Raw genomic sequence first — 12,571 nt, 5'->3', positions numbered from 1 at the left:
AGTGGGGGCCAGGATGAAGTCACCGGGAGCCGAGCCAGAGGCAGGCGGCGGACTACGCATGTGCGGGGCGGGGCGGGGCCTGAGGCCGGGGGCGGGGCCGGAGCCGAGCCAGAGGCAGGCAGCGGACTACGCATGTGCGGGGAGGGCGGGGCCTGAGGCCGGGGACGGGGCCGGAGCCGAGCCAGAGGCAGGCGGCGGACTACGCATGTGCGGGGAGGGCGGGGCCTGAGGCCGGGGGCGGGGCCGGAGCCGAGCCAGAGGCAGGCAGCGGACTACGCATGTGCGGGGCGGGCGGGGCCTGAGGCCGGGGGCGGGGCCGGAGCCGAGCCAGAGGCAGGCAGCGGACTACGCATGTGCGGGGCGGGGCGGGGCCTGAGGCCGGGGGCGGGGCCGGAGCCGAGCCAGAGGCAGGCAGCGGACTACGCATGTGCGGGGCGGGCGGGGCCTGAGGCCGGGGGCGGGGCCGGAGCCGAGCCAGAGGCAGGCGGCGGACTACGCATGTGCGGGGCGGGGCGGGGCCTGAGGCCGGGGGCGGGGCCGGAGCCGAGCCAGAGGCAGGCGGCGGACTACGCATGTGCGGGGCGGGCGGGGCCTGAGGCCGGGGGCGGGGCCGGAGCCGAGCCAGAGGCAGGCAGCGGACTACGCATGTGCGGGGCGGGCGGGGCCTGAGGCCGGGGGCGGGGCCGGCGCGGTCCTCCGGGCCCCTCTGGCCGCCGCTTCTCGCTGCCGCTGCCGCCCCGGGGCCGCTCTCTCCCGCTCCCCCGCCGTCTCGCTGGTTCTCGTCGGGTCGGGTCGGCTCCGGGAGGAGGCGGTGAGTGCGCGCGCCGGCTACGGGGGCCCGCGGGGGCCCTGCCGGGGCCCGGCCCGCCCTGCCCCCTCCTCCCCCGACCCTCCCCTTGCACAGGAGGCCGGCCCTGCATGCCGGGGGCCCTGCCGTGGGGGTGACCCTGGCCCCCGCCCTCCCACAGCCCCTTCCCCTCTGCAGGCCCCCCATGCAGGGCTCCCTTGCATAGGCAGAGGACCCCATAAAGCGGGGCCCCCTTAGATGCCCATTAAAGCAGGGGCTCCCCTTAGATGCCCATGAGGACCCCATAAAGCAGGGGCCCCCCTTTAGATGCTAATGAGGACCCAATAAAGCAGGGCCCCCCTTAGATCCCTGGCTCCCTTGCATAGGCAGAGGACCCCATAAAGCAGCAGATCCCTTTCATGTGCAGGGCCCCCACCCTGGAGATCCTTAGAGACCCCCCTTAGATACTGGGATCTCTTTCATATGCCGGGGATCTCATTAAATATGGGGATCCCTTTTCATGTTCAGGGAGGGGTTCCCCTTAAATACAAGGATCCTTTTCACCGCTGGGGGCCCCATTAAATGCAGGACATGCAGAAGACCCCCTTAAATGCAAGGATCCCTTTCACAGCAGGGGACCCCCCCCCTTAAGTGCCGGGGATCCCTTTCACATGTAGCGGACTTCCCCTTAAATGCAAGGGATCCTTTTCACATACAGGGGACTTCACCACCCCCCCATCTCCAGGAGAGGACCTTCTAGCTTGGAGGGGACCCCAAGAGAAGTCTCCCCTGACTCTTTTTCTATTGAGAGGAGAGTCTCCCTCTGTATGGAGTTCTCTGTTCTTCATGCCCCCCCTTAGGTGGGTTACCGGGGAAGTCTGGACCCTTGGGGGGGGTGGGGAGGAGGATGTTGTGAGAGGAAGCAAGTGATGGGCTATGGGGGCCAACACTGCACACAAATCAGGATGTATCATTTGACTGTGCTGCTTCTGGTGGGCACCCCCCTACTTTTGGGGACCCCCTATAAAGCAGGCCATGGATGAGCCAGGAGCATCCTGAGAAGGGTGGCCATAGCATGAGGGGGACACGAGGGGGCTTTGAGTAGAGGCTGAATGACCATTTGGGGAGGGGGCTATAGAAGGATTTCTTTTTGTATAGCTTGAGCTAGAGAGGGATGGAACAAGCATTTCTAGGAACTGCTCTCAGCTCAACAGCCCTGGGGGAAGGGCTTCTAATTATCCCCACTGGGGAAAGTGGGGCCGAGAGGAAGTGACTTGGCTAGGGTCACATGGCTCCTCAGTGTCTGAGGATGAATTTGAACCCAGATCTTTTGCCTCCAGAGCTCTGTCCACTGAGGCTGTGATCCCCTCTAGAGGCCTGGAAGGCTGCCGAGGACCCCGACCCTAAATTTCTGTCATTCATTCTTCTATGGAGAGGTCCTTCCTCTCTTTGGGGACGTGGAGATGATCAGGTTTCCCTACAGGGCTCCTTTGTCTGTTTTGTGGGGAATCTTATCTAGAGTCGGCTGTGACAACACAGAATATAGAAGGGTGTGTGTACTTGCGTGTGTGTGTGTCTAAGTGTGTGTGAGTGTATGTGTCTGTGCCTGTGTGTGTATGTGTGTGCCTGTGTGAGTCTGTGTGTCTACTACATGTGTGTGTCTATGTATGTGTGTCTGTGTATGAGTGTGCCTGTGTGAGCGTGTATGTCTGTATCTGTGTCTGTGCATGTGTGTCTGTGTTTGTGTGTGTGTGTGTGTGCAAACGAGCATGGAGGGGACTGCCCCCCTTCCATAGTGAGGGTTCTTAACGTGAGCTCCACATCCCCCCAATTTCAGGGGGTCTGTAAACTAGGAGGTTGGGTTTTTTCCAGTTGTTTCTGACCCTCTGTGACCCCTTTTGGGGTTTTCTTGGCCCAGATCCTGGAGTGGTTTTTGCCATTTTCTTCTCCAGCTCATTTGACAGATAAGGAAACTTGAGGCACACAGAGTGTAATGACTTGTCCAGGGTCTCCCAGCTGGTAGGTCTGAAGCCTGATTTGAACTCAGGAAGATATGTCTTTCTGACTTCAGTCCTGGAGACTGTGCCACTACAGTGCCACCTACTTAGCCATATGTTTTGAACTGGCCTTTTACTGAAATGCATCATTTTCTTTATTTATTTAAAAACACGGTCCTGAGAAGGGGTCAGCCAGCTTTCTCCTCCCAAGGGCCACGGGGTCCATGACACCAAGAAGGTTGAACATTGAACTGCCAGCCCAGGACCCCCATCTTGTCTTCTCTTGAGAGGATTTCCCTAGTAGAGGGGTCCTTCCTCCTTTGTAGGGCAGCCCCTTACCACAGGCAGGCACTTAATGATCTTGGAGGAGGGTGCTGCTACTCGCCAGGATTGCCCCTTCCTCTGGCTCAGGAAGGTTTTCTGGGAATCCCTCCATGGGCCTGGCCCTGTCGCTGGGGCTCATTTCTTCCTACCAATCCTGGCAGGAAAGATCTGTTGTGTTGGGGGAAACTGAGGCAGACAGATACCCTCCTCCCTCCTCAACCCACGTCACTCAGGAATCTATTCTCCAACACTCTGGCTGCTTAAATCCTTGAGGCTTAAATGTCCAGATATTGGGTGACCTTGGGCTGTCCAGCTGTGGGCCTGGAGCTCTGGATATCCAGGGGTGAGCAGACGTGCCCAGGGACCCGATGACGGACACCAGTCCAGAGCTGGGCAAGGCCTCTCGTGTTCTGGCACAGGACCTGGCACATCTGGAGAGCTGCCCCGATGCTGCTGCTGGGGTTCATCCATCCTCTCTCTGCACCCAGGCCTCATGATCCAGGACCCCTCCTCTGAGTGACCTCTGCCTCCGGGCTCGGCCATGGCCTCCATCCAGGGCCACCATGGCTCCTGGGCCCTGGTGGCCCTGGTGGCAGTGGCCCTACTGCAGCTGCTGGTTCACCGGGTCCAGGCTGGTGACTGCAAGGGCCAGAGGCAGGTGCTGCGTGAGGCTCCAGGCTATGTGTCTGATGGGGCAGGAAACTACAGCGTCAATGGAAACTGCGAGTGGCTCATCGAGGGTGAGTCTGGGGGGCCCTGGGCCAGCCCCTGGTATGAGAATGGGCAGGAGGGAGCCCTGGGAGGTCTTAGGGTGGGCAGAAATCCAAGAGGGTACCCTGGCTTGTGCCCCCAGCCCCTAGCTCGCGCCACCGCATCCTCCTGGATTTCCTCTTCCTGGATACGGAGTGTACCTATGACTACCTCTTTGTGTATGATGGGGACTCACCTCGGGGACCCCTTCTAGCCAGTCTCAGCGGCAGCACCCGACCCCCACGCATTGAGGCCTCCTCTGGCAAGGTGAGGCTTTCCCTGTCTCTTCTGCCTCCCTCAACCCTACTCCTCCCTGCTGGACCCCCCTTCCCCTCCTGGTCCTTCTGCCCTGGTCCCCCTTCCCATCCTTGTCCCCTTCCCCATCCTTGTTCCTGTCCTCGGTGGGTGCCCACTCCTCCCAGCTTGACTCCTCTGGTCTCCTGGCAGATGCTGCTTCACCTCTTCTCTGACGCCAACTACAACCTGTTGGGCTTCAATGCCTCATTCACCTTCTCGCTCTGTGCCGGCGGCTGTTCTGGCCGGGGCCTGTGTGAGCCTTCGGGCCTGTGTACCTGTGACCCCGGTTGGGGCGGCCCTGCCTGTGCCCGCCAGGACTGCTCCACCTACTGCCGCGAGCACGGCACCTGTGCCTCGGTGAGGACCTTCCCTGGCTTTAGAGAGGCTGATCTTTGACCCTGGTCCTTGAGCCCCCTAACCCTAGGACCCTGACTTCTGACCTTTGACCCCCAGCTGCCTCATCCTCTGACTTGGGTCTCCCCCCCAGGAGGCGGGCCCCTGCCGCTGTGAGCCGGGCTTTCTGGGCCGTGCCTGTGACTTGAGGCTATGGGAGAACCAGGGGGCCGGCTGGTGGCACAACGTGAGCTCCGAGGATGCCGCCTTCCCGGCCCGTGTCGGGGCCGCCGGCGCCTTCCTCTCACCTCCGGGGCTGCTTGCTGTCTTTGGAGGTGCAGGGGACATCTGGGAGCAGTGGGTGGGTGGGGGCAGGGGTACGCAGGCCTGTTCCCAACCTGTCCCCCACCCCTCCCCTCCTAGGGCAGGACCTGAACTCGGCCCTGGGTGATCTCGTTCTGTACAACTTCTCTGCCAACGCTTGGGAGCGATGGGACCTGAGCCCTGGCCCGGTGAGGACCGAGTGGGTGTGCTCCCCCTGCCCTGCCCAACCCTCCCTCCAACCCCCCACCCCCGTGGGGTTGGTCGGGTCCCCATGGCTTCTCTGATGGTGGGGTGCCCTCACCCTCTCCTCGTCTCAGCCCACCTGTCTCTTTTCCCCTGTCTCCCTGCCCTTTTCTCCTCGTTCCTCCAAGCGGGCTGGTGTCTGAGGCCAGACCTTGTCTCCCCACCAGGCTGCCCGTCATTCTCATGTGGCCGTGGCCTGGGCTGGTTCCCTGGTGCTCATGGGGGGGGAGCTGGCTGACGGCTCTCTGACAAGTGACGTGTGGGCCTTCACTCCACGTGCTGGGGGTCACTGGGAACTGCTGGCTCCCCCCTCCTCAGGGGCCCCGGGGCCCCCAGGCCTGGCCGGACACGCTGCTGCCTTAGTGGACGACTCCTGGCTCTACATCTTTGGGGGGCGCACACAGCACGACCTTTTCTCTTCTGGCCTCTTCCGCTTCCGTCTGGAGGGCCCTGGTGGGGGCCGGGGCCACTGGGAGGAGGTGCGGCCAGCGGGTGGCCGGCCCCCCGCGGCCACTGGCCATTCCATGATCTTCCACCCGCCGTCTCGGGCTCTGCTCATCTATGGAGGCCACAGGCCTTCCACGGCTCGGTGAGTGGCCCGGGTGGTGCCCCCTTTCCACCCTCTTGGCCTCACGGGCATCCCCTTGAGATCCTGCCTTATTCTTACCGTCTTCCACCTTCTAGGTTCTCTGTACGAGTGAATTCTACCGAGCTCTTCCATGTGGACCTGCGGGTGTGGACCTCCTTGCGTGGCCGGGACGGTCAGCGGGGGCCCCGGGAGCGAGCCTTCCACACAGCCAGCGTTCTTGGCAACTACATGGTGGTCTATGGTAAGGGTATCCCCCCCACCCTTCCTGCATTCCGGCTTGTGGCTGGACTGGGTGCTCCCTCAGTGATTGTCTCCCCAACTTCTCACGTCCTTCTTGCCTAATCCCCTCCAGGTGTGGGAGAACTCCTGGCCCCTCCCCACTCTCTCCAGGTGTGCCTGGCCCCTCCCCCTCCCCAGGTGTGTCTCATCTCTCCTCCCCTTGGTTTTCAGGTGGCAATGTACATACTCACTACCAGGAGGAAAAGTGTTATGAGGATGGCATCTTCTTCTACCATCTTGGCTGCCACCAGTGGGTGTCAGGAGCTGAGCTGGCCCCTCCAGGGACCCCTGAAGGTAGCTGAGCTTTTCAGAGCCTTCTCCCCATGCACTCAGTCTGATCTCCCCACACCCTGTTTGTGCTGAGCGCACCAGGCCAGGGCTCCTTAGAGGGGGAGGCTGGGGCCCTGCCCTGGAGGAGGTGAGGGGGTCAGCTGGGATCTCTTCCTGTCCCCCCCCAGGCCGGGCAGCGCCTCCCGGGGGCCGGTACTCCCATGTGGCAGCTGTGCTGGGGGGCAGTGTCCTGCTGGTGGCTGGTGGGTACAGTGGGCGGCCGCGAGGGGACCTGATGGCCTACAAAGTGCCCCCCTTCGTATTCCAGGCTCCAGCCCCTGATGTGAGCTCCTGTGGGGGACGGAGAAGGGGCATGATTATGAGGGGAGGGGCCTTGGGCGGCCAGAGACAGGCGAGGCCAGGGATGACTTGGGACTCCAGGTGACTTGAGTCACGACAGACTCACAGATGAGGGGGTGGGGGCCTGGGGCTGGGGCTGAGCTAGGGGACAGTGGGGTAGGGGGCCCTTAGGAGGAGTCTGGGAGGACATGGGGGTCGGGGCTCTTATGGAAGGGCTGGGGGTTTGTGGGGAGATGAGGAGGGTTTCAGGAGGAGCCTGGCCCGGGGTGCAGGCCCAAGGCTTAGCCCTTCACTTCCTTCCCCCTCCTGACCCATCACCACCACCAGTACCACCTGGATTACTGTTCCATGTACACAGAGCACAGTGTCTGTGCCAGGGACCCTGAGTGCAGCTGGTGCCAAGGAGCCTGCCAGGCTGCCCCGCCTCCTGGGAGCCCCCCTGGAGCTGTGAGTGACCCCCTGCCCCCTTTTCTGTGGTCCTGCTTCTCCTTGCTCCCCTTGCATGCCTGGAGCCTCCCCCCAACCCCTGACATGTTCTCCTTTCCCTCTCTGTAGTGCCCAGCAGCTGGCTGCCTAGGCCTGGCCCGCCTGCTGGGTGACTGCCAGGCCTGCCTGGCATTCAGCGGTGCCGTTCCCCCGCCTCGTGGGCCTGGTGCCCTGGGCTGGTGCGTCCACAATGAGAGCTGCCTTCCCCGGCCTGGTGAGTGATGAGCGTGGCTGCTCTGCAGCATTGGGGAGGGTGGGCTTGGCTTCCCTGCCCTGGGCTGCCAGGGGTGTGGACAGTAGAACAAGAGGACAAAGGGCTGGGGGTCAGGCCAGGGATGAGGTTGGGTGGGAGGGGTATCCGGCTGATCATCTTCCTCTTCCCCCAGAGCAGGCTCGGTGTCGAGGGGAACAGATTTCTGGCACCGTGGGCTGGTGGGGGGCAGCCCCTGTCTTTGTCACAACTCTTGATGCCTGTGTTACTCAGAGTTTCTTGCCTGGCCTCCACCTGCTCACCTTCCAGCAGCCCCCCAATGCCTCCCAGCCTGACAAGGTCAGGGGTCTGGTGGTGGGGAGGGACAGCCCAGGCCTGTGCCAGCCTTGGCTCTGCCCACACAGGCATGTCCTAGGCCCCCTTCCTCCATGTGCCTGGGAGAGCAGAACTCTAGGGGTCCCTGCTGGTTCTGAGAGCAAACCCCCAGGAGTCTGGGCTCGGGAGGTGAGAGGGCCCCCCGCTGGCCCTCGCTCACTGCTGCCCCCTCCTCCATTCCTGGCAGGTGTCGATTGTCCGGAGCACAACCATCACCCTATCACAGACGTCCAACACAGAGACAGATGTGTCTCTTGTCTACCGGGGCTTCATCCATCCGCTGTTGCCTGGGGGGCCTGGAGGCTCAGGGGCTGATGATGTTATTGTGTGGGCCCGGGCCCAGAGGTTGAGGGTCCTGGCTCGGATGGCCCGGGGACCTGATAGCCAGCACATGGTGAGGGTGGTGGGCAGCCTGAAGGAGGCCGGGGAATGATCTGCCAGAGCTGGGGCATCTCTGCAGTTTCAGTTAGGCCCCTGGGAGGAGTTGTGGGGGTGGAGGTGGGTGGCTGTGGAAGTTGGGGCACGTGACCCCTCTGCCATCTCGGAGAGCCCCAGGGCCTAGTGGCCATCCTGGCCAGTGGCTCAGGACAGAAGGCTTGGACCACTGGAGGGGGGGGGTGGCTGGGGGGGTTGCCTCCCTAAGAGGGAGAAGAGGCTGGCCCCTGAGAGCTGAGCTGCCTTCACAGAGTCACCCCTGTTTCTCTAGGAGGGACATTGAGAGGGGTGATCGTACAGGATTTAGGCAGCAGGGAAGGGTCTTGCCCACAGACAGCCTACGTCGCCTTCCCATTGTTCCTGGTGGGGTCAGGCTTGGCAGAGACCCCAGAGGCATTGAAGGGGGTCCTGTGGCCCCCAGGGTTAGTGGGGAAGGGGCTTGTGGGCAGGGGCAGTACTTTCAGAGAGTCCCAAAGAGGGACCATTGCATCCTGGGGGATGGGGAGCTTGGATCTGGGAGTCTGGAAAGGGGAATGGGATGTGATGGGGCCAGGTCTGGAGCAGGGGTCTGCCAGAGGGGAGGGGTGGGCGTCCATGGGACTGGATGAATGTTTGGGGTGACCCATGGGAGGGGTGGAGGCCTGGGGGAAGAGCAGGCTTATGGTGGGTCTGAGTCTTTGTCATGGTATTTCTTCCTTGTCTTTCACCCTCTCTAGGAAGAAGTGGGGCGCTGGGTGGCCCAGCAGGACAAGGAGATCCGCAGGCTCCAGCGCCCCGGCTCGGCCCGCCTCTTCCCCCTCCCAGGCCGTGGCCACAAATATGCCGTGGAGATCCAGGGCCAGCTGAATAGCTCGGCGGGGTCTGGGAATAGTGAGCTGACCCTGCTGTGGGACCGGACCGGTGTGCCGGGGGGCAGTGTGAGTGATCAGCTCAGCCCTCCCCAGCCCTGCCCCTGAGGCCCATGGGTCAGGTGCTGCCCCTGAGGCCCAGCCTGCTGACCTCAATTGTTCCCCCAGGAGATCTCCTTCTTCTTCTTGGAGCCATTTCGCTCATCCGCCTGCACCTCCTACACCTCCTGCCTGGGCTGCCTGGCGGACCAGGGCTGCGGCTGGTGCCCACTCAGCGCTTCCTGCATCCTTCGCCAAGATGGTGCGCGCTGCAGCGGGGGTGGGGCCCTGCTGGTGCTGGCCCCGGCCCTCTGCCCACTCTGCGAGGAGCACAGGGACTGCCACGCCTGTGCCCAGGTTCTGACAGGCCCCGGGGCAAACCAGGAGCATGGGAGACCCCTGGGGGGGGCTGGGCTGGGGGGGTACTTTCTGACCCTGTGGTCTCTGAGGAGAAGAGGGTAAAGGGGAAGGACCAAGCCAGGTAATCTTTGAGACCCTCTCCTAGTATTTATCAGGATTCTGTGAGACTGAAAAGATGGGGGGTGGGATGGAGGGCTTAGATGGGAGGGGGCTGTGCTCCAGGCAGAAACACTGGGGAGGGTGAAGATGAGGCCAGGTCTGGGGGGTGTCAGGGAGGCTGGAGCCAGCGCTTGTGAACCTCCCTCCCTCCCTGCTCCCTCCCTCAGGATCCTTTTTGTGAGTGGCAGCAGAGTCTGAGTCGGAAGGGTGACGCCACCTGCAGCCGCCGGGGCCGGGCTGGGTCAGCTGTGAGGAGCCCCTCAAACTGCCCCCCACTCTGTAACCAGTAAGGCCTGGTCCAGGGCCCTGGGGGGATGGACTGGCTTCATGGATGGAGTGGGGAGAGGGAAGCCCAAGACTGGGGGGGCTGGCCAGATCCAACATCTGCCCCCCCCCCCCCCGGCTCCCTCCTTTAGGCGACACTCCTGTGAGACCTGCCTGGCCAACTCCAGCCAGTGTGCCTGGTGCCAGTCCACACAGACCTGCTTCCTTTTTGCTGCCTACCTCGCCCGCTATCCTCATGGGGGCTGCAGGGGTTGGGATGACAGGTGGGCAGGATGGGGAGAGGAGGAGGGAAGGAATTAGGGGGTTCGGGTTATAGGGTCCCTTCCTGGAGTCAGGAAGATCTGGGTTCAGATCTGACCTCTGACACAGTCTAAGTGATCCTGGGCAAGTCACTCATGAGTGCCTCGGTTCCCTCCTCTGTAAACTAGGGATAATGATAGTGCCTCTCTCCCAGATAGTATTGGAAAGTGATTTGCAAGCCTTTGTGGTCTCCATCACTTTTGACTGGGGTCCCAAGTGAGAGTTGGGGGGCTAAGAGGTGGGTCTTCCATGCTGACGGATGCCCCCTACCTGGCCCAGTGTCCACTCGGAGCCACGATGTATGAGCTGTGCACGTTTCCTCTCCTGCCATGATTGCCTACAGAGCCATGAGTGTGGCTGGTGCGGGAATGAGGACAACCCGACCCTGGGCAGGTGAGGGTGAGGGCGAGGGCGAGGGCGAGGCTGAATTGGGGTGGGGCAGGGCTTGTGGGCTCATGCTCACCTGTGACTTTTTATTTTTCCATCCCTCCTTTGTCCCTCCTATCTCTCTCCCCTCTCCTTGTTCTCTCTCTAACTGCTTATCTCCCCCCCCCATGTCTCTGTCTCTGTCTCTCTCTCTCTCTCTCTCTCTCTCTCTCTCTCTCTCTCTCTCTCTGTCACTCCATCTGTCTCTCTGTCTGCTTGTCTCCCCTATCTCTGTCTCTTGTCTCTCGTCTCTTCTCCCTGTCTTTCTTTGTCTCTGTCTCTATCTCTCTCCATTTCTCTTTCTCTTCTCTCTGTCTGTCTCTCTCGGTGTCTCTGTCTCTGTCTCTGTGTCTCTCTTCTCTCTGTCTCTCTTTCTGTCTCTGTCTCTCTCTCATTCCCTTATTTTCCCCTCACTCGTGGTCTCCTCCCTTTGCGCCCCATCTTCTTTCTCCCTTTCCTCTGCCCTTTTCTGTTCCTCATTTTTAGGTGCCTCCCAGGAGACTTCTCGGGACCCCTGGGAGGTGGTCCCTGCTCCCTGGGAGCTGGGGAGGGGCTGCCCCCAGGGCTCCCTGCCCTTTGGTCATATGCCCAGTGTCCAGATGTGGATGAGTGCCGCCTGGGTCTGGCACGCTGCCACCCCCTGGCGTCCTGCCTGAACACCCCAGTCAGCTATGAATGTCATTGTGGACATGGTTACCATGGTGATGGGGTCACCCACTGCAACCAGACGTGAGAAGGGGCAGGGGTCACTGTGGTGGGAGAGAGGATGGTCCCTGGAAGGCAGGGGTCACTCCTTCTGTTGGGTCTGTCCATAGAATGACTCTGGAGACCAGGCTCTTGGACTGAAATAGGGCTGCCGTGGAGACTTGGGTCATCAGCTGGAAGGCTGTGGGTTACCATGGAGACGGGAGGTCAGGAGCCTGGGCTGTGACTGCCCATCCGACCTCTCTTCCCTCCCCTGTGGATCCCTTAGGTGTCTGGAGGACTGTGGCCATGGCTTGTGTAGCGGCCCCCCTGACTTCACCTGTGTCTGCGACCTGGGCTGGACCTCGGATCCCCCCCTGCCCACGCCTGCCCCTGGGCCCCCTGCCCCTCTCTGCTCCCGGGACTGTGGCTGTAACTTCCATAGCTACTGTTACACACAGGGGCCGGGCGTCTGTGATGAGTGTCAGGGTAAGGAGGCTGGGCCGGCCATGAGGAGTAGTAGGGGGACCTAGGGAGTTCCAGAGGCTCCTTTCAGCTCTGACTACAAATTGTTCTGGCTGATAAAGTTTGAAATAAAACTTAGAGCCCTGGGCTGAGAGCATGGTGAGGTGCCATGGAACCTCAGAGTCCTATCTGGGAGGGGCCTTAGAAGAGAGGATGTCAGAGCTGGGAGGGTCTTAGAATAAGGGATGTCAGAGCTGGGAGGGGCCCTAGGACAGGGATGGCAGGAGGGGGCTTATAACAGGAATAATGTCAGAATCCCACAGTTTTGCTTTCGAGTCTGCCCATTCCCCTTTCCTCGGACCACCCGTAGTTTTATTCTCCCAAGATGTAGCATTTTTTTCCTTTGGTCTATTTGGAGTCAGAAGGCCTGAGACCAAATGCTCTCTGGGTCTTCCCTCTGACCTGATCCACCGTGTCCCCCATGAGGCAGCCGCAACATAACCATGTTAATTAATGGCACATTGGACTTCTGCCTCTGCAGGTGGGCAGTGTGGCTCTGGGTTCACCCCTCTGCTCTTTGCTGCCTTTTCCTGTTGGATCTGTATTTAGGAATTCTCACACCATTTGCAAATCACATCGGAGACCCCTTCCATCTTGCTTTCTAGTTTTGTATAGTAATGCCCACCATGTTTCTGTCACCTGCAGATTGGACCTGGGGGGAGCGGTGTGAGCAGTGTCGGCCGGGCAGCTTCGGCAATGCCACGGGACCCGCCGGCTGCCGGCCATGCCAGTGCAATGGACACGGAGACCCCCAGAGGGGCCACTGTGATGGCCACACTGGGCTCTGCTTCTGCCAGGACCACACGGAGGGGGCCCATTGTGAGCTCTGTGCGCCTGGCTACTACGGAGACCCGCGGTGAGGGGCTGAAGGGGGGACCGTAGGGG

At 61.6% G+C, this 12,571-nt stretch overlaps 1 protein-coding gene and 1 long non-coding RNA gene across 8 annotated transcripts in view; one reads left to right on the top strand and one right to left on the bottom strand.

Moving 5' to 3' along the window:
• The first annotated feature begins 727 nt into the window (after positions 1-727).
• MEGF8 (multiple EGF like domains 8) overlaps positions 728-12,571 on the top strand; it is a 29,876-nt gene continuing 18,032 nt past the window's right edge. Inside the window, exons 1-23 of one of the 4 annotated variants that reach the window (XM_074219372.1) lie at positions 739-811; positions 1,506-1,647; positions 3,597-3,848; positions 3,962-4,125; positions 4,306-4,512; positions 4,643-4,823; positions 4,912-5,000; positions 5,223-5,644; positions 5,740-5,885; positions 6,095-6,217; positions 6,382-6,536; positions 6,881-7,000; positions 7,109-7,253; positions 7,426-7,589; positions 7,813-8,019; positions 8,777-8,977; positions 9,077-9,304; positions 9,634-9,752; positions 9,883-10,014; positions 10,331-10,444; positions 10,964-11,206; positions 11,451-11,650; positions 12,332-12,542. In XM_074219372.1, the coding sequence (XP_074075473.1) occupies positions 3,650-3,848; positions 3,962-4,125; positions 4,306-4,512; positions 4,643-4,823; positions 4,912-5,000; positions 5,223-5,644; positions 5,740-5,885; positions 6,095-6,217; positions 6,382-6,536; positions 6,881-7,000; positions 7,109-7,253; positions 7,426-7,589; positions 7,813-8,019; positions 8,777-8,977; positions 9,077-9,304; positions 9,634-9,752; positions 9,883-10,014; positions 10,331-10,444; positions 10,964-11,206; positions 11,451-11,650; positions 12,332-12,542 (3,770 nt within the window). In that variant the 5' untranslated portion in view covers positions 739-811; positions 1,506-1,647; positions 3,597-3,649. Of the gene's footprint in view, positions 812-1,505; positions 1,648-3,596; positions 3,849-3,961; positions 4,126-4,305; positions 4,513-4,642; positions 4,824-4,911; positions 5,001-5,222; positions 5,645-5,697; positions 5,886-6,094; positions 6,218-6,381; positions 6,537-6,880; positions 7,001-7,108; positions 7,254-7,425; positions 7,590-7,812; positions 8,020-8,776; positions 8,978-9,076; positions 9,305-9,633; positions 9,753-9,882; positions 10,015-10,330; positions 10,445-10,963; positions 11,207-11,450; positions 11,651-12,331; positions 12,543-12,571 lie in introns of those variants that run through there. The other 3 variants (XM_074219373.1, XM_074219374.1, XM_074219375.1) reach the window with 3 other exon arrangements.
• Positions 2,922-11,363, bottom strand: LOC141509669 (uncharacterized). 4 transcript variants are annotated; one of them, XR_012474690.1, is made up of 4 exons: positions 10,322-11,355; positions 9,060-9,267; positions 4,368-6,544; positions 2,922-3,794 (listed from the first exon to the last, which is right to left on the bottom strand). It is a non-coding gene; the product is annotated as an uncharacterized LOC141509669 (long non-coding RNA). The 4 variants fall into 4 exon arrangements; XR_012474691.1 differs by lacking the exon at positions 2,922-3,794 and having other exon boundaries at positions 4,219-5,614; positions 5,723-6,544; positions 10,322-11,356; XR_012474692.1 differs by lacking the exon at positions 2,922-3,794 and having other exon boundaries at positions 4,219-4,836; positions 5,135-6,544.

This window comes from Macrotis lagotis, chromosome 1 (genome assembly GCF_037893015.1).
Source record: "Macrotis lagotis isolate mMagLag1 chromosome 1, bilby.v1.9.chrom.fasta, whole genome shotgun sequence".
Classification (NCBI taxonomy): domain Eukaryota; kingdom Metazoa; phylum Chordata; class Mammalia; order Peramelemorphia; family Peramelidae; genus Macrotis; species Macrotis lagotis.
This window is presented reverse-complemented; position numbering and strand designations above follow the sequence as displayed.